Genomic DNA, 18,874 nt, shown 5'->3' with positions numbered 1-18,874 from the left:
TTTGCACGTGTAAATTCCACGTGTTTGGACTTCATTCATGCATCCAGTTGTGGATGAAATTCTGTGCGAATAAACTGTTGCTGCCGTTGCAGCACATCTCCGGCTGCTCAGCCCTATTATTATCGTGCCAAGGTCAGGTGAGTGGGCATCTCTGCAGAGGAAGACAGATAAGAACTCGCAGCGGTTAGATAATTTGAGTTTTTGCATTCACAGAAACTCAGAGATACATGTTTGTTGAGGATGTATCTTCTACAGAGCAGACAGACATAAAATTAATTTTCTTTTTTTTTTTTTTTTAAATGATGTAAGAAAATGCATGACACCATCAAACATGGCAATAAACTCTCAGAGAAAAACTATGTTGTTGCGTTTACATGAGAATATTCCAGCAGTAGCTACTGTTGATTTTGATCGGTATTTTTTATATGTAATTCAACGGGAAACAATCTTATTCATGTATTTCTCTATGTATCATAAAATAAAAATATTTAATTATAACAATACAAATACAAGCTCGAAATACTGAATTAATATTGGCGTTACTTTTTATTATTGTTAATTCTACTTTTGTAGGAGCCGGGCGGACGCAAATATAAAATGGTGGGGGCTGGTATTGTACGAGCTGTGTGATTTGTTTATATCTACTACGGGAAATAACATGGCGTCCCATTGGATTTCATTGTCACGTGGGCCGTTTCTGATTGGGTTACCCAACGGGCGCCAGATTTTGCTCCATTCTTTGAATTTGCTAACGGCGGTGCTAGTTCACTGTTGTGTTGCGTATCTCTGTCAGGTTATGCTAGAGTAGGTGTCAGTCTTTTATTCGGGCAAATAAGCACCAAGTGATATCGGCAGCAATGGACGGTCCACTGAAGGTATGAACCGCTTCATGCTATGTCTCACGTTTTTCGTGTTGTCGAGTCCGGCTCGTACCAGAACTAGTGAAACAGTGACGCCTTCAACGATTTCGATGAGGCCTTCTTTTTCCAAAGTGTTCCGCTGCGACCGCAAAGTTGTTTTTGAACGACACGGCGGGAGACTCTCGCTAACGTTTTGTGGCAGCAACGTGTCTAGCTAACGCTTCCTCAGTTCCCTTCTTGATGTGGGTGTCGTTGTAACCGTTCGACCAAGTTATACTTGGACATCTAACATCAGGATCGTTAAAACCGTATATTTGCTGCGACTATTTCCCTTTTCATTTCGAAATATCACAGTTTCTGCCTCCTTTATTAGCGGATAAGGATGTTGTTAACCTGACATTCAAAATTGTTTATCACTTCAAAGGTAGCTGATGGAAACAATATCACTCCCTTCATTCATTCTTCCCACAATTGTCAGTAGCATCAGCTACAATCTAACTACTAAATAAGCAGCACTCTCAAATAAAGTGCCATTGTTGAGGCCTAGTGAAAAATGTGTGCTACATCACTCATTCTGCAGGGCGTCTTTGAAAATAAGACCGTCGAAAAGACAAAGAAGGATCCCAAACGACTGTCTGTGGAGAGGATTTATCAAAAAAAGACTCAGTTGGAGCACATTTTGCTCCGACCGGACTCCTACATTGGATCTGTTGAGACTGTCACGCAGGTGAGTTGCTTTTCCAAATGTAGTACCTGCAAGCTTTGTTGGTGCTAAATAGGAAAAAAGAAACACTTGGTGGATGAGATATTTTAATGTTTCTTGTTTCGTTTTTAATTGACAGCAAATGTGGGTGTATGATGAAGATGTTGGGTTGTGCTGCCGTGAGGTGACTTTTGTGCCTGGGCTGTACAAAATTTTTGACGAAATCCTTGGTAAGTGAATTGCTTTATGATGCCAGCCGGGACCAATACTGTTGTTGAAATGGCGTATTTGTATTGTTTCCACAGTGAATGCAGCTGACAACAAGCAGAGAGATCCGAGCATGACATGCATCAAAGTCAAAATTGATGTGTGAGTATTTTGAGAAATACTCAAAGTTCTAAGCAGTAAATACAAAATCTGTACATATATTTCTAATTGCAGTGAGAACAATACAGTCAGTGTGTGGAACAATGGAAAGGGCATTCCGGTTGTGCAGCACAAAGTGGAGAAGGTTTATGTCCCGGCTCTCATCTTTGGACAGCTGCTTACTTCTAGTAACTATGATGACAATGAGAAGAAAGTCACAGGTAACAGTGATTTGACACACCTGAGCTCCTTATGAATCATGTGACCTTGTTTGAATGAACGAACAGATGCCTCCAGTGTAATGATAAACAATTGTGACTTGTGAGAATCCATATTTTGCATTGATGACAGTAAAAATACTTGCTTTGAGGATCACTCATTTGCAGACACTCACGCCAGTGCTGTCCCTTCAGGTGTCTGGTGGCAGGCTTTTGGCTCGGGGGGCGACCTAAACAAAAAAAACATGAGAAATTGGGCGAGCTGTTTTTTTTTTTTTTCAGCAGGATGCCTCCATTTCACCGTGGTAGTTTTGCTGAATTTAAATTGGCAGATTCTCATGCCTTAAATACATGACTTATCCATTGCAGGCTCCACATTTTGGGGCAAATCTCACAGTTGTCTTCATCTCATGACAGTCACATTTGATTGGTTGACATAGCATGAAAGACTGCTGTTATTGATGAGATGTCTGACACTGGTGACGGGAAGAAAATGCTGGCGTGTCATTGGGACGCCCTGTCTCTAAAAATAGGTAGACACTGGTCGGGCAACGCTTCACTTTGATTCTAGCAACATCGGGTTGGCTCACCTGAGCACAAAAATAAAATAAGTAACTGATGTGAGAATGCATTATGAATTTAAAATGTTGTTTTGTTTTTTTTTCGTACGAAAAAAAATGTTACATTAAAATCTTTGTTATTCAGGTGGACGTAATGGGTACGGTGCAAAGCTTTGTAACATTTTCAGCACGAAATTCACCGTGGAGACGGCCTGTAAAGAATCGAAGAAATGTTTCAAACAGGTAGGAAGAAAACTAAATAGTGCACATTACCTGATGACCAAATTTTTGGTAGAAATTGAAGTTTTTTCTGTTCTCTCTTCATTGTTTGAACAGACGTGGTATGACAACATGGGTAGGACTGGAGAGCCTACCATCAAACCTTTTGATGGTGAGGAATATACGTGCATCACCTTCTGCCCAGATCTGCCCAAGTTTAAAATGACCGTCCTGGACAAAGATATAGTGGCTCTGATGACCAGGAGGGCCTACGACGTTGCTGGATCTTCAAAGGGTGTCCGTGTGTTTTTCAATGGCACCAGGTTGCCTGTAAGTCATATCATACCAGTGTATGAAATCAGATCTGCATCCTAATGCTATGGCCACCATACTGAAAAACAAATGTTCTTGATTTCCAAGGTAACTGGTTTCCGCAGCTACGTTGACATGTATTTGAAAAACAACATGAACGAAATAGGCCAAGACCTAGAAGTGGTTCATGAGGTAGTCAACAACCGCTGGGAAGTTTGCCTCACTATGAGTGAGAAAGGATTCCAGCAAGTCAGCTTCGTCAACAGCATTGCTACCACCAAGGTAATGTAAAGTTTTATCAATTTTGTTTTGCCTCAAGCACTGAGAGAAGCATGTTTCAGTTCCAGAAGTGTTACTGTTACTACATGTCAACTGTTCTTGCTCTCTAAACCCCACTTATCTAATCTAAATGTGGAGTTGTGTTGGTTGAATTTAAAGAGATCAGGAAATTGGATATTCTGTTCCTTATATTTGCCCCTGCCATTCAAACCGCTCAAAGGATGTGGTTTGAAGTTCCATTTTTGGTAGAAAAATGGAACTTCGGAGGCTCGGCCATCATTACTTCTCCTAATGCTGCAATTTGTAAAAAATGTTTTTGTTTTTTTTTTCGACCAGGGTGGAAGACATGTTGACTATGTGGTGGATCAGGTGGTGACCAAGCTCATTGATGTGGTTAAGAAGAAAAACAAAGCTGGCGTGACAGTCAAGCCTTTCCAGGTACATCGCATTATTATTTTTTAAATTATTATTATTTATTTAATTTATTAATTTCCTTGTTTTTTTTCCTAAGTGATGATCAACTGCTCTGCATTGTTCTTTTTCCTGCTAGGTGAAGAGCCACATGTGGCTGTTCGTGAACTGCCTGATTGAGAACCCCACTTTTGACTCGCAGACGAAGGAGAACATGACTTTGCAGCATAAAAACTTTGGATCCACATGTCCTTTGAGTGACAAGTTTATTAAACAGGTGCCAATCTATGATGGTTTCATTGGGGAAATGGCTGTAATAACAATTTTCTGTTCCACACAGGCCGTGTCATGTGGGATTGTGGAAAGTATCATGAACTGGGTCAAGTTCAAGGCTCAAACAGAGCTAAACAAAAAGTGCTCGGCTGTCAAACAAACTAAAATCAAAGGAGTGCCAAAGCTGGATGATGCTAATGATGCAGGTGCAGATGACTATATGTTTTGTTTTCTTTTAAGTGGCAAGTGTCCCCCACTGTCTTGTGGCTTTGATAACCATGTTCTTTGACAGGTGGGAGGAATTCCATCAACTGCACGCTGATCCTCACTGAGGGAGACTCGGCCAAGACACTGGCTGTGTCTGGGCTGGGTGTGGTCGGTCGGGATCGGTACGGCGTCTTTCCCCTCCGGGGTAAAATGCTGAACGTCCGAGAAGCTTCGCACAAACAGGTCAGAGGCAAAACCACTAAAGGTCTTGGTTGTGTGCATTTTGGATGCGGACACAATTTATCAACATATGAAGCTTCAATGTAAAAGTGAAAATCCGTCAAGTTAAAATACATCTTTCTGACACATTGCCTGTGTAATGTATTTAGCAGGCATCTAATGTATGTTTATCCTTATTTACAGATTATGGAGAATGCTGAGATCAACAGCCTCATTAAGATCATTGGCCTCCAGTACAAGAAGAACTACACTGATCCTGAATCCCTCAAGTCCCTTCGATATGGGAAAATAATGATCATGACAGATCAGGTAATTCATTTTTAGATCTTAGAGGTGAAATACAGCATCCACTGTTTCCACATGTTCCGTTTCCCAAATGGCAGCTGCACTGTCCGCTATCTTGTCTGCCTTTCAGTCTTCAGTCTTTGACCCTGAGCAATCCTTCCTTCATTTAACCACAGTTTAGGCAATGTCTCCTTCAATGTCTGTGGATTACAGTGATGCAGGACTGTTACTGTTTGTTTTCATGTGCCGCTTTCACTCATGCTTCAGTGGAGTCCCCAACAACACTCTGTCCAAAAATACACTCTGTGGACTCTATGTACTCTTCTAAAGATTGACTAGCGGTGCACAGAAACTGATACCATTTAAATATTTTTGAAAGGTCCCAACAGGCAAATTTTGACCCCACATCTTCACCTACACGGCACAATGGAGTATTCCTTGGTTGACTCTCAAGCGAGAAGAGCTAACGTGATGGTTCACTGCAAAACTTCAAGGGTTACCTCATGCTGTAATAGCTGGCTTGAATGCTGTATCAAAGAAATGTGCTCCAAAAATGCAAACACATAAAGATAAGAAGATAATATCGAGGAGGCTCCACAATATGAAAGTAAAAGGAGACAGATGGAGATTAGAAGAAAAATACTAAAATAATCTAGTCAGTGAGAGACAGACTCCACACTGGTATAAAATGTGGCTCAGTTTGCAATGCATCATTGAAAGGAGAAGGGATGACAAGGCTGGAGTGTGGAAAGTAGAAAGGAATACAAGTCTTGTTTAAAAGACTGATTCAGAGTTATTTTGTTTTCTTGGCAGTGCATACTATTCATAATATGACTCTATGTAGTGCGTAGTTATTGGTACTATAAGAATGTTGTTACAAGCTGCAAACTTCTTTTAAAGTTGGTCATCACCATAGTTGTCTTTGTTTTAGATGGCACATCTATTTTACATTTCAAGCTAGAATCTGCTATTGGCTCCTCAAGAGAACCTGCATGCTCGTGCAATAACCTGCAGTTTGTGTGTATGGTTAGTTGGTGAGTAGTTGACTATACAGTAAATACTTGTTTGTGGCAGACACTTCATGAAACCATATTGAAGTGATCGAAATGTTCCTAATTGTACCTCAGGTTTCTCATGTATCATCTTAAGAAATGTTTTGGCGACTTTTGTGTGTGTCAGGATCAGGATGGCTCCCACATTAAGGGCCTTGTCATCAACTTCATCCATCACAACTGGCCCTCACTGCTGCGCCACAACTTCCTGGAAGAGTTCATCACTCCCATCATCAAGGTAAGACTGTTTATTTTGTGCTTCCTTAAATTAGGGGACACAAGAATTCGGTGTTTGGACGATGAATGTAGGGTACTTTCACTCTCAGGCGCCAATGATGCTTTTTTTAAGTTTAGTGTACATTTTTGTGCCAACACAGATGTTGCCGTAAGTCCTGGACGATGCTGCCATCTGGTGTTCAAACGCCGATGCTATTTTTTTTTTTGAGTATTTGCTTGAGATTGCTTTGATTAAGCTTTGTTTTCCATAGGTGTCACACAAGAAAACACAGCTGTCATTCTACAGCATCCCTGAGTTCAATTCTTGGAAGGACAAGACACCAAACTTCAGATCTTGGAAAGTAAAGTACTACAAAGGTTTGTTTCAAACCCCTGTGTGGTAGTAAACCAGAAAAGTAAGGACCCCTTTATTTCTGGTCAATATGGTGACCGTCTTTAGTGTCAGGCTCTTTCTGGACCCAAGTGAGCGTTTGCCTTTCATTTAGGTTTGGGAACTAGCACAGCACAAGAGGCCAAGGAGTATTTCTCCGATATGGAGAGACATCGAATTCCATTCAAGTACACAGGACCTCAAGATGATGAAGCTATCACCCTTGTAAGATAACTGAGTGTGACCATTGCTTTCTGTAATTTTCATTTTCTGGTAGTTGGAGTTTGCATTATTTGTATGTATTTTTGTGCTTTTAGGCCTTTAGTAAGAAAAAAATTGAGGAGAGGAAAGAGTGGCTGACTAACTTCATGAACAACAGGCGTCAAAGGAGGGAGCACAATCTTCCTGAGGTTTGTATGGCCGTGTTCAATCGTGTGTATTGCTTTCATAGCAAGCAACATGCAACATGGTGCGTTGTTTTTCCAGGACTATCTCTATGGCGAAGTAACAGATAATATATCTTACGATCAATTCGTCAACAAGGAGCTGGTTCTTTACTCAAACTCTGACAACGAGCGCTCCCTTCCTTGCCTTGTTGATGGTGAGTGACAGGACGACTTAGTTTTAACCAGCGAAGTCAAATGGTGTTTGAAACTTCTGTCATTTGTTTATTTTAGGGTTGAAGCCCGGCCAAAGGAAGGTGCTGTTTTGTTGCTTCAAGAGAAATGACAAAAGGGAAGTCAAAGTGGCTCAACTGGCTGGGTCTGTGGCCGAGATGTCTGCCTACCACCATGGAGAGGCAAGCAGCGTTCCATCAGTAGTGTGTTAAACGTGGACAAAAGGGAAAAACATTGACATTCTGTTCCACTTTCCAGACTTCACTGATGATGACCATCGTTGCCTTGGCCCAGAACTTTGTTGGAAGCAACAACTTGAACCTGCTGCAGCCTTTGGGTCAGTTTGGAACCCGACTGCACGGTGGCAAGGATTCTGCCAGTCCTCGATACATCTTCACGATGCTCAGGTAGGCAGTTTGGAAAACCTCAAATGTTGCAGCTGACCTGCAGCTGAAGTGTAAACTCACTGTAAGCTGCAGTGGACTGACACTGTTGCTCACCATCCCAACACTCCGCAGATGGGTCTTTCAGGTTTGTCTTTTAGTTGCTTGTACCTGAAAAAGGAGCCAATTGCAGTATTTAAATCACCACCAGTAAGCTATGGAACAACATTTTTTTAAAGTGGGCCGGTGACACTCAACTACTTTGTGTGCATGCCAAAAGACTCAAAAAGGCCTCAAGATCCTTGAGGCGTATGTTTCAGACCACCGCCCTGACACATGCAATACTGCCAGTTTCTGTTTCAGCCACGGAACAGAAAACACCTCTCTCACCTTTTTCATGCCTAGAGTCCAAGTCTGGAGGACTTTTGTTCAAGGTTTCTGTTGGAAATGTATCTATGGTACAAGAAACCCTCAATACTGACTTAGTAGTTACTGAGACTCAGTATTTTCAGATGCAGCTGCAGCTGGCTGAGTTAGACAGGCTGTCTAACTCATGAGCGTTTTCCCATTATTATGACATAAATAAATTTGTATCACAGTTTTGTTAGTATTCACAGCCTTATAATTCAGTACTGCTGAGACAATGACCAGTACTAGTGATGTGGCAAGTGATCTAGTAATTGGGGAAAACGGCTGCACCAACTCTGCCCCACTTCTGGTGGGCATCTGAGCCTAGCACTGTCTCACTCACCAGTCAACACTTCTCATTCTCATTCAAAGCCAGGAATCCCTTAGTACTATTGGCCATGTTCATGCAGTATAATTTACATTTTTAACCAAACAAAAGTCAGTACTCTGAAGGCATGACAGTGCGCCACGATCATTTAGGTGTAGCTGCTCTGCCACTGTTTCCATTAATCCTGGTGGAACCTCTGAAGTCTGCCTTCATGTTATGAATCAGGAGACATTTCTGCTGTTCATGCATGGTGATGATTCAGTTTGAACCTCTATGAGATGAAAAAGAAGTGTGTCCTCTCACACACATACTGTTCCAACAGCCCTCTGGCTCGCCTTCTTTTCCCACCGGTGGACGACAATCTGCTCACCTACAACTTTGATGATAACCAGCGTGTGGAACCAGAGTGGTACATACCCATCATCCCCACTGTTCTGGTGAATGGTGCTGATGGTATCGGCACAGGTTGGGCCAGCAAAATCCCCAACTATGACATCAGGGAGATTGTCAACAACATTACCCGCATGCTTGATGGAGAGGAGCCCCTGCCCATGGTGAGGGCAGCTTGTTTTTCAACTTTTGTCAGTTCACTTCAGTTTCCAGACTATAGTTCACATTCCATGCCCTTGATGGATGAAGTTTTTATCTAGTTTAGTCGTAAAATTGGTGTTGAAGTTGTTCAGGAAGAAGCATGTTCTAGAGCTATTCGCCATTCCACTGGTCGATCATGTTGTAGAAGCCATGTTTTGTATAATGTCTTTCCCCCCTTTTTTTTGTTTTAGCTGCCAAGTTACAAAGGCTTCAAAGGTTCAATTGATCAGGTGATGGAAAATCAGTACATGAACAATGGAGAGATTGCTGTCATTGATTCCACCACAATCGAGATCTCTGAGTTGCCTGTTAAAACCTGGACGCAGGTAAAACTTTGTGATAATTCCCAGTATTTTGTTTTTCCGCCTTGCATTCTCACCATTTCTTTCATGTTTAGAACTACAAGGAGAACGTTATTGAGCCGATGCTGACTGGCTCAGAGAAAACGCCTGCTCTGATCACAGACTACAAGGAGTACCACACCGATGCCACAGTGCGCTTCGTAATCACAATGACTGAAGACAGGCTGAAAGAGGCGGAGTCAACTGGACTTCATAAAGTTTTTAAGCTGCAAACTCCACTCACTTGCAATTCCATGGTAATAAGTGAAACTAACAATGTCACAATACTCTGATTTGTATTTTGTTGTGGGTAATTCAGCCTTACTTTCAAGACAAATGTTGGCGCAAACTGCTGTTGATATGACTAGTATGTTCATTTTAGTCTGTAAACATTGGTTTCCTGGGAGGTATATTTTAGTTTGATGGGACCTGGTATCGCATGACAGAGTAAACCCACGTAGCCACCGCTGTGTTAACTCAATATCTGTAGCTATTGTGACGTTGCTATTTCTTTGTTGGTTAGGTTTTGTTCGACCATGTGGGCAGTCTGAAGACGTACCGTACAGTGAACGAAATCCTTGAGGAGTTCTTCAAGCTGAGGATGAAGTTCTACGGCATGAGGAAAGAATGGCTGATCGGCATGCTGGAGTCAGAGTGTGCCAAACTCACCAACCAGGCTCGGTTCATCCTGGAGAAAATCGAGGGCACATTGATCATTGGTGAGTGACTTCCACAATCTCTGCTCCTTGTTTGAATGCAATTGGAAAGGTCATCAAACATCCTCCTGCAGAAAACAAGCCCAAAAAAGAGCTGATCCGCATGCTGCAGGCCATGGGCTACGCTTCAGACCCAGTCAAAGCCTGGAAAAAGTCTCATAATAAGGTTGGCGCTGTTCTGTCCCCTTGAACAAAATCAAACCACCCGGTTTGATAATTGGAAAATAAAAATCTATCCGCTAGAATGAGGAGGTGGAGCAAAATGAGCTGAATGAAGAGGAAGCTGAGGACAATGACGGCCCAGACTACAACTACCTGCTGAACTTGCCTATGTGGTATTTGACCAAAGAGAAGAAGGAGGAGCTGTGCAAGCAGAGAGACAGCAAGGTGTGTTTCGACATGGATGTATTCATTAATCAAAGAATCCCCATGGTTCTTTTTTGCTTATCTGCCGAGTACTGTTTATCTGCAGAATTCACATTCATGCACCGGATAACAAGGAGTTAACTGCTGGTCTTATTGAGTGTTTCCACATGTTTTAGTCTGCTATATCTAACTGTCGCATGTTGTCACCTCATTGCCTTGATTTCATGAACAGAGGACGGAGCTGAATGCACTGACCTCCAAATCCCCAAAGGACCTTTGGAAGGAGGATCTTCATGCCTTCTCTGTGGAACTTGAGGTAGCTGCGTTGACAATTGCTACTAGATGTAGGACAAATAGATGAAGAGTTATAGACCTGATATTATTCCTATGATACTTAGAGTATTTCACGAGAAGACGCTTGATGCAGTCCGTTTAAGAAACTAATTCCCCTCACGATAGTCCGAGTCACCGCTTCCACAGCAATGTGGGTTGAATTCATTCGCTGCTGCAGTGCAGAGTGGTGGCGTTTGACCCACATCTCAGAACCTACTCAGAATCACAATGTATTTATGGTAGATTATCAGTTTGGAAATTTTAGTTTATTTTCTGTATGTTTTACTTACCTTGTGAGTTGCTCCGAATACACCAGCACATAAGGTCAGCTGTGGTGGTCCATAAAACGATTCATTGTGCCTTATATCCTCCCATATTCTGCTGACTCAGCTCTGTAAATAGTTCCTCTGATATCCAAATTGAAGTATCTATTCTTACTGTTAAATTTCTTGCATGTAGACCACTCTTGATATTGATGTTTTGTTTTTTGTGTGTTCGCATGTAAATTCCGATGTGTTAGAGGGTGGAGGCTCAAGAACTGGAGGATGCACAGCTACCCACAGTGAAGGCTCGCGGAAAAGGCAAGGCAACAAAGATCAAAGTCAAACAGGAGACACTACCAACTCCACAGGGCCGCCGCATTGTCCCACGCATCACCAGTGCCATGAAGGCTGAAGCAAATAAAAAGGCTGGCAAGAAGGGAGAAGGCAAAGTGAGAAAAATGAAGGTCAGTCTTTCCAGAGGGCCAGGATCTTTGCTATATACTCCTGATGGGTCCATGAGGTTTCATGAAACAGTGTCTGGATTTTCAGATGGCACTGTCTGCTGTAAGCTGTGGACTTGACACAATGAAACCTCACTGCATTTCTAAACCAGTGCCGTCTCGTGGCCTCGGAGAATCAGGGCATTGTTTCATCAACCCCGCAATACTGTTTCATGATACCTCATCTGCCCATCACGAGTTAATACTCAGGTAGTAGTGCACTATTCTGAGAAATGTGAAGTTATTGCATCCTGTCTTTCATTCCAGACTGAGAAAGTTGTTGTCAAAATGGAGTTTGGAGATGAAGGGGACGAGGGGGAAAGTGAACAGCCAGAGGAAGAGATGGGCCTGTCCTCACGACTGAACAAGAAAACCAAAGGTCTGCGCAAAGAGAACGGTGATGTCTCTCTCGGACACGGACTGATCTAATGGCTTTAAAGGACACGCTTTATCTGTTTTTTAAAATGGTCCACTCCAAGATTTAGTGCTGCAAGAAACATGAGACAGACAATGTTTCCTGGCCCCTGATATGTGCCACTATCACAGCTTCATTTTTGCCCACTGAAAGTCTATTTTAGCCATGTCATCCATTTATAGTTGCATCCATCTATCCCTACATGTTCTGACAACGTTCCACTGGTTTGTCATTTCTCAGCCGCCGCCTCCAAGACAAGCAAGCAGACCACTCTGCAGTTCAAGGCTGTCTCCAAGAAGCCAAAACTGGAGGCCAGGTCTGCCGAGTCTGCCGAGTCTGCCCAGTCCTCTGAAAGTGACATGGAGGTGGACGAGGTTGTCGTCCCCAAAGCGCGAGTGGAGCGCAGAGCCAAAGGTGCTTTTCCCAGCCTCATTGGTGAACTAGCAGTTTCTGAACATGCACCTGCTTCAACCTTATTTTTCAGCTCCAGTGAAGTATATGTCAGACAGTGAGGATGAGTTTGATGACTGGACCACCACGGCACCCAAACGGAGAGCCGTCTTGAGTGATGACAGCTTCGCCCCTGAGGCTGTTATGGACAGTGATTTGGACTCTCCTCCGCCGTGAGTACACTTCAACCCACGTCGCTCTTGGCCCCTGGAGCGGATCTAAACCTGTCATTTGGTAGGAAAAAAATGGTGAAGAGCAAGTCTGCAGTGAGAAAACCGTCAAAGGAAAGCTCCTCCTGTAGGTGTTCAGGTCTTTTCATCATGGAGCAAATCATGAGCAGCGGTCGACTGATGAGGAAATATTTAATCTGCTTTCACAGCTCATGCTGATGAGCCAGAGCCACTCCCCAAACCTGCGGCGCCCAGTAAAGCCAAGGCAGCCCCCAAGAAAACGGCCGCAGTGAAAAAAGCGTCCGCTTCGCCTAAGAAGAAGGCTGCAGCTAAAAAAACCGGCGCTTCGCCTAAGAAAGCGGCTGCCAAGAAACCAGCTGTCAGGAAAACTGCTGCCTCCAAGAAGACTGCAGGTAAAGAGTCAGACCTGGGGAGGGTCGAGGGAGCAACCGTTACTCATGTGGTGTTTCTTTTCTGGCTCATGGGCTCATAGTTACAGTTTTTGAATCCTAGTTGAGTATTCTTGCATGTCGATTGTTTCGTTTTCAAGCCCTATTGTTTTGTGCATCAGATGTAAAGCAGCAGTCCATCCTGGAGGCTTTGTCCAAACCCAAATCGTCCACCACCACGTCCAAAAGGGCTCTGTCCTCCAGCGACTCGCAGAGTGAAGCCGAAGTCAGGCCCAAACCTGTGGTGAAAAGGAAGCAGCTGAGTGATGACTCGGACAGTAGCTCAGATGACCTCATGTCCCGCCTCAAAGCCAAAACCGCTGGCAAAAAGGTCAGTGACTGCGTGTGCCCTCTCCCTCTCTCACACACACACAGACTTGTGAGGACCGCTCATTGCCATAATGCTTTCCTCAGCCTCTCACCCTAAACACAACCATCCAAAACAAGCTTAACCAGGACTCTGAACCAAACTTTAACCCAGTTATTTTGAAGTCTTGAGCCTCAAATCGAAACTCTACCAGCCCAAATGTCCCCACTGGGCATAAGGGTCCCACAAGGACAGACACACAGATTTTCATGTCCGTTTCATCTGCTGATTTTATTCACACTATTGCAGATGACTACCAAGTGGAATCTGGACGACAGCTTCAAGATTTCTGACGACGAATCTCCAGTTGTGCCTCAGGCTAACAAACCGTCCCGTGGCAAGAAGCCACTCAGCTATTTCTCTGACTCTGATGAAGAGGAGTGAATGGTCAAGCCATTGATTCACATGTTAACTGAAGAGTTTTAGTGCGTTGTTTTTACTGTTGTGGCACTTGTTCCTAAAAAAAAAAAAGTTTTAAAAGTTGGGGAAAAAAAGCAAACGGCATTGCATCCGGCTTTTAATCTGTTCTTATTGCATGTAGTGTGTTCCACTTGTTGGTTGTGTAAATATTTCTGTGGCTGTTCAATTTCTACTTTCCTTAATAAAGACATTGTTCCTAGCTGCTGTGCCAGTTTTTTAAGTCAGGGCTTCCCTTCATCGTTCACTTTCTTCATCTTCTTCATCTCTGGATTGAGGAAGCACGTCTCCTTTCTCTGGAAACAATCATCTCTTCAGCCGGATGGCAGCTGATTAGGGCAGGAATTTGCTTTGGTGGTGCCGCCCTCTCCTCTGTGACTGCTGACCGGGCAGTTTGGTCAAGAAGCTCAGTCCTGCTTCCAGATCCTCACACCTCCTTCAAGATGTACGTGACCACAAGTTCTATTATTTCTTATCTGAATTCATATATGGTCAGAGAAGAAATTGGATTTTAGAAATCAAATAGAAGAATTAGAAAAAAATTGCTTCAAGTTGTAACTCATAGAAAGGAAAAGTGCTGGTTTCTCCGTGTCTTGAATAAGTCAACATCAAAACACATTTTCACTATTATATAGCTTGCTTCATTCATTGTCTTCCCATTAGCTTCTTAAAAAGATCCAAGGCCAATATTTATAGTTTTTGGGATTTTTTTTTTAAACATTTGTTGCGTTGGTCCTGCCAAAGTTTGTCTTTTTGGCAAGCACAATACTGAAGAACTAAAACTTCTTCCTGCCACAAAATGCTACAAATTTGGTGACATTGTTCTCTCACAGCAGCTTTTGCAACCTTTGGCTCTCCAAGGTGTTTCTTATCATTAAATGTGTGATAAGAGCTTCTTTTTTGTTTTTAGATTTAGAATCAAGGACAGTATCTTGTTTCCTGGAAGTGGTGTCCCAAACTACCGACATGGGTGAATGGAGCTTCCTCGAGAGCCTCTTCGCCAACCTCTAGGCCCACTCACCGATGCTGGGTCGCTTCTGGCTGGTCATCATGATGATCTTTCGGATCCTCATCTTGGGCACGGTGGCCAGCGACCTGTTCGAGGACGAGCAGGAGGAGTTTGCCTGCAACACGCTCCAGCCGGGATGCAAGCAGGTCTGCTACGACATGGCCTTCCCCATCTCCCAGTACCGTTTCTGGGTGTTCCACATTGTCCTTATTGCCACGCCTTCGCTGCTCTTCCTCATGTACGCCATGCACCATCACAGCAAGAGGAGCTCCTCCAGCCTCAGTCAGTGCAGCCTGGCTCAGAGCAGGGAGGCCCGCCAACTTAAGCGCATGTACTTTGTCAACGTGGGCTTCCGCATTGCAACCGAAGTGGCTTTCCTGTGGGGTCAGTGGTGGCTCTACGGCTTCCAGGTCGAGGCCCAGTTTCCCTGCAGTCGCTTTCCTTGTCCTTACACAGTGGACTGCTTCACCTCCCGTCCTGCAGAGAAAACCATCTTCCTCTGCTTCTACTTTACTGTGGGGGTTGTGTCAGCTGTCTCCAGCTCGGTGGAACTCATCCAAGGCTCCATGAAGTGGTTCCGTTCCCCTCCTCATCTGCGCGTCTTCCAGATCCAGCAGCGGTTCGAGTCAGAGAAGAAGCTGGAGTCTGAGCATGTGATGATACATGAACACGTCAGAGTGTGACCTCATTGCTTCAACAACAAACCCAGGAGTGACGCCACTCCTTTTCTGCCAAAACGCAGTAAACTGGGTTAGATGACACTGGAATCCTGCACGCGCCTCTGTTCACATGCATTATTTGTAACTTGCACATTAATAAACATGCATCAAACATCAGAACTTTTCCTGTTTCTGAATTTCATTGCTGACAAAGCAGAAGATGCCAAGGACACTGTGACTGTCGTTTGAAAAGTTTTCAGCTCCAAACACAGCACCACATCTGTCTTGGGTGAAGGGAGAAAACAAGTCATTTGAGGAATCTGTTTCTATGTTGTTGAGAGTTCACTGTTGTTTCTGTCAGAAATATGTCCCTTCTAAAACAGCATGTCTTGTTCTGGAACCATGGGAGACAAACAACCGCATGCTTCAAGTTTTTCTGTCCATTATTTAACCATAAGTCTGTAATTTTACGCTCATTTTCGGACGTCACTGTACATTCTGTTTTCTTGTGGAACAAACAAAAAACTGACTGCTCCACTGGAGTCTCATTGACTTCTGATTGAATTTGTCGAATTTAAAGTGTCAATCTGAGTAAATGATTTCCACCAGCAGGTGGCGCCAGTGCTGCATTAATGTGTCGACCCCGTGGCGGCGGCGCCTGATGGTGGCTGTTTATGTGCATCGAGAGCATCCAAACATGATTGTGCGTGGAAGACTTAGGAAGCTGCAGATCTGAGCGGCTCACGCAGGAGGACAATAGTCTCTAAAGAAGCTTATTGTTCACTCTCACGCACACACGACCTGCTTTTCCCTGGACACATCACACATGCAGATTGGGAAGCAGCCTGCCCCGTAGAAGAAGAGCCAAGGAGGATGACTGTAAGAACTTTTGTCCGCTCCACTCCACCTCTTCATATCTGCATCCTTGCTGTTTGTATGGCTTCATTCGAGCCTCCTGTGTCTGCCTCACTGCACGCCTGCCTTCTATGAATCCGGGGAGGCCTCGCCGCTGGAGCCCGCCTCACCCAAATCTAGGTCACTTGTATTCCCACGCATCCCTCCATCATGTCTCCTTCTCTCCTCCAGCTACCCGCCCTGGCATTTCTGACCGACTCACGCTTGACACTCCACAGCCAGGCTTTTTTTAACATCAGCGCTCCTTCTCTGCTCTGCTGCCGCTTACGTCACGTCGCCCTCAGAGCCAGCAGACTGACCTCACTGTTGGTCAGTCGCCCCCTTCAAAAGGCATCAGCTTTAGATGTGAGGGATTTTCCCAAAAGCTTTAAGTTCCATCTGCCGCTTCCTGTCTCCAGGAAACATGACAACCCACTCTCACATGACTTCAGGTGTGATCCTGTGATTTCCTCGCTAAAAATAATTTAATAATCATAATTTTGGAGGAGTGAATGAGAGGAATGTGTGACTCTAGATCTTCAAGGGTAAAGGAGGGTAAAGGTGAGCTGACTGGAGAAGGTCTCAGCAGCTGACACACACACACTCGCTGATGTAAAGCCGATCATGTACCGACACACTCTCTGGGGCCTTGAGGATGTTCATCCTCAGTTATATAAGTGATCTTCCTGACCTCGTGTGCGGCTGCCGCTCTGTGCTCACTGACCTCTGACCCCTCTGCCACACAGTCACCGGCCAAGGACGGCTTCTGTCTCTGTCCTGGCTTGCAGCCGCTGAAGCGTGCCTCTAAGTTTATGGCGTCACAGAGAAGACCTCGGGTCAGTGCACATCACACCTCGTGTCCCCCTCGACCATCCATCTGTACGCCCCCACCCTCACCTCCTCACCCTCCCACCAGCATCTACAGTGACTCTCCATCTGCTTGCTTTCATGTGTTTCTGTGGCCTGCAGGCGGCTGTGATGTGAACGCCGGTCGTCCTTCACCCACCATTCTCCCACTATTATCCCCGCTCAATAACATTGTAGGAAGCCTGTGGGCACCAAACGCCTGGCTGCGCCTGCTCTCTAGGCCCGGAGCGGCAGAAAACTGTGATGCATCTGTTGCAGATTTCGCTCCCACGCCGCCGTCACCGGGCTGCTTCACTGCATTCAAACTGGGACCCAAAACTTTTTTTTTAACTAAACATTGATGTGAGCACATTTATGGCGAGGGTGGGCGACCTCCACAACAGTGATTCGAACCACAGCACTTCCTGTTTCAGGGAGGAAAAAATGAAATCAGAACTGCTGGCGCGAGGTCGAGCTCCGTGTCCTGGTTCCTGTCAAGCCTCCGTCAGTGTTTGCGGACGTCCTTGTGGCCCTCATGGGATTTTATAGATGTGTGTGTGTGTGTGTGTGTGTGTGCGCAAGTCTGTTCGGAGTGTTGTGCTCAGCAGTCGCGCTCGGCTGCACACTAACTGGATGTGACAGGGTAGAAATACCAGTACTAGCCCACCCACTGCTCCTCCACTCCCCCTCTGCTCTGCCTCACCCACACCCTATTGGCTGTCTCCCTCCGTCACTCCACATCTTCTGCTCGGAGACAGCACCAGACACGGTTGCCTCCCTTAGTTCCTCGGAGCAGAATTGCTGCCATTGTGCATCAGCTAGCATTATGCAACCTCTTCTTACGCAACGCTTCCCTCTTTTCGGGTCTTAAACGCAGATCCGAGGTGAGGCTGCCGTCTGACGTTTCAAGCTGTCTCTCGTCGACCCCTGACCTCCGCGCGCTCGCAAACAGTCGCAGGAATTGAACCGACATACGGTCGTTCTTGCGATTGGAAGGAAGGAGGGAAGGTGTCACACCTTCTGCGTGGCTGCGGTGTGAGAGGAGTGGACCTCACGCTACGCTGAGCTTCTTATCGTACCATTACACATTTTCATGCTCCAGTGCAGCCTGATGGAAGCTCCGTGTTGGCAGCGACATGGAGAGCGCCTGGATGTTTCTGCTTCTCAGCCAAGACATCGGCAAGTATTCCTGCACAGGAGCTCGCCTGCATCTAGACCAGCATTTCCTTTCATCACCGCGGGGACCGGGAGTGGCCCCTTTGGTCTTGCTGTTTGGAGTCACTCCTCCATCTGCTCCTGGGTCTGCATGTCGTACCCCTTTTGATGGGAAAACATCAGTACGTTCATGCAAGCAGCTGAGGCCACCGCTCTTCCCTGAGTCTCTCAAGGATGATTCTCACACACCCCATGCGACAAACACAGAGCATATGCAAAACTGGTTCTTTATCCTCTTTCATTATGCTTTCATTATTACTCCTTTACTTTTACTTGGAACTGAAACTTCACTCTTCATATACTTTTTGTGCAGAATTCATACATGCATTATTTATTTATTTTAAACAAATCCTTTACGTTAAGGTCTTTTCCAAAGTATCTTCCAATATTTTAGAAAGTCTTGCACCATAAACAAAACATTACATTTTCAGGTTGTTTCTTTTATTTTAGTTAAAATCTATTAATTTTTCAGATACAACATAGAACATAGAATTGTTAGACGAATCTTATATTTTTATATCAGCTTGGATTGTAGTTGAACTCGT

General features: G+C 44.6%; 2 protein-coding genes across 3 annotated transcripts; both read left to right on the top strand.

The window, feature by feature from the left end:
• The first annotated feature begins 743 nt into the window (after nucleotides 1-743).
• On the top strand, nucleotides 744-13,908 carry top2a (DNA topoisomerase II alpha). Of its 2 annotated transcripts, none has more exons than XM_053872191.1 (35): nucleotides 744-875; nucleotides 1,441-1,587; nucleotides 1,703-1,793; nucleotides 1,869-1,932; nucleotides 2,005-2,150; nucleotides 2,853-2,950; nucleotides 3,044-3,256; nucleotides 3,347-3,520; nucleotides 3,854-3,955; nucleotides 4,068-4,205; nucleotides 4,269-4,407; nucleotides 4,494-4,651; nucleotides 4,832-4,957; nucleotides 6,113-6,223; nucleotides 6,474-6,579; nucleotides 6,708-6,817; nucleotides 6,910-7,002; nucleotides 7,079-7,193; nucleotides 7,270-7,391; nucleotides 7,468-7,616; nucleotides 8,651-8,882; nucleotides 9,111-9,245; nucleotides 9,317-9,517; nucleotides 9,784-9,979; nucleotides 10,051-10,142; nucleotides 10,220-10,363; nucleotides 10,575-10,658; nucleotides 11,196-11,402; nucleotides 11,706-11,817; nucleotides 12,094-12,267; nucleotides 12,338-12,476; nucleotides 12,542-12,600; nucleotides 12,683-12,886; nucleotides 13,045-13,253; nucleotides 13,539-13,908. In XM_053872191.1, the coding sequence occupies exons 1-35, from the start codon at nucleotides 858-860 to the stop codon at nucleotides 13,671-13,673; spliced, it is 4,743 nt and encodes a 1,580-aa protein (XP_053728166.1). In that variant the 5' UTR covers nucleotides 744-857; the 3' UTR covers nucleotides 13,674-13,908. The 2 variants fall into 2 exon arrangements, with proteins under 2 accessions (XP_053728166.1, XP_053728157.1); XM_053872182.1 differs by having other exon boundaries at nucleotides 11,706-11,835.
• A 764-nt stretch (nucleotides 13,909-14,672) lies between these two features.
• Nucleotides 14,673-15,398, top strand: LOC128758970 (gap junction delta-3 protein-like). Its single transcript, XM_053865550.1, is given in 1 exon segment — nucleotides 14,673-15,398. A coding segment is annotated over 1 exon segment (726 nt).
• Nucleotides 15,399-18,874: the final 3,476 nt, after the last annotated feature.

The sequence above is a fragment of the Synchiropus splendidus genome, chromosome 1, assembly GCF_027744825.2.
Source record: "Synchiropus splendidus isolate RoL2022-P1 chromosome 1, RoL_Sspl_1.0, whole genome shotgun sequence".
In the NCBI taxonomy this organism is placed as follows: domain Eukaryota; kingdom Metazoa; phylum Chordata; class Actinopteri; order Syngnathiformes; family Callionymidae; genus Synchiropus; species Synchiropus splendidus.
Note: the sequence above shows the minus strand (reverse complement) of the source record. Positions and strands in the feature narration are given on the sequence as shown.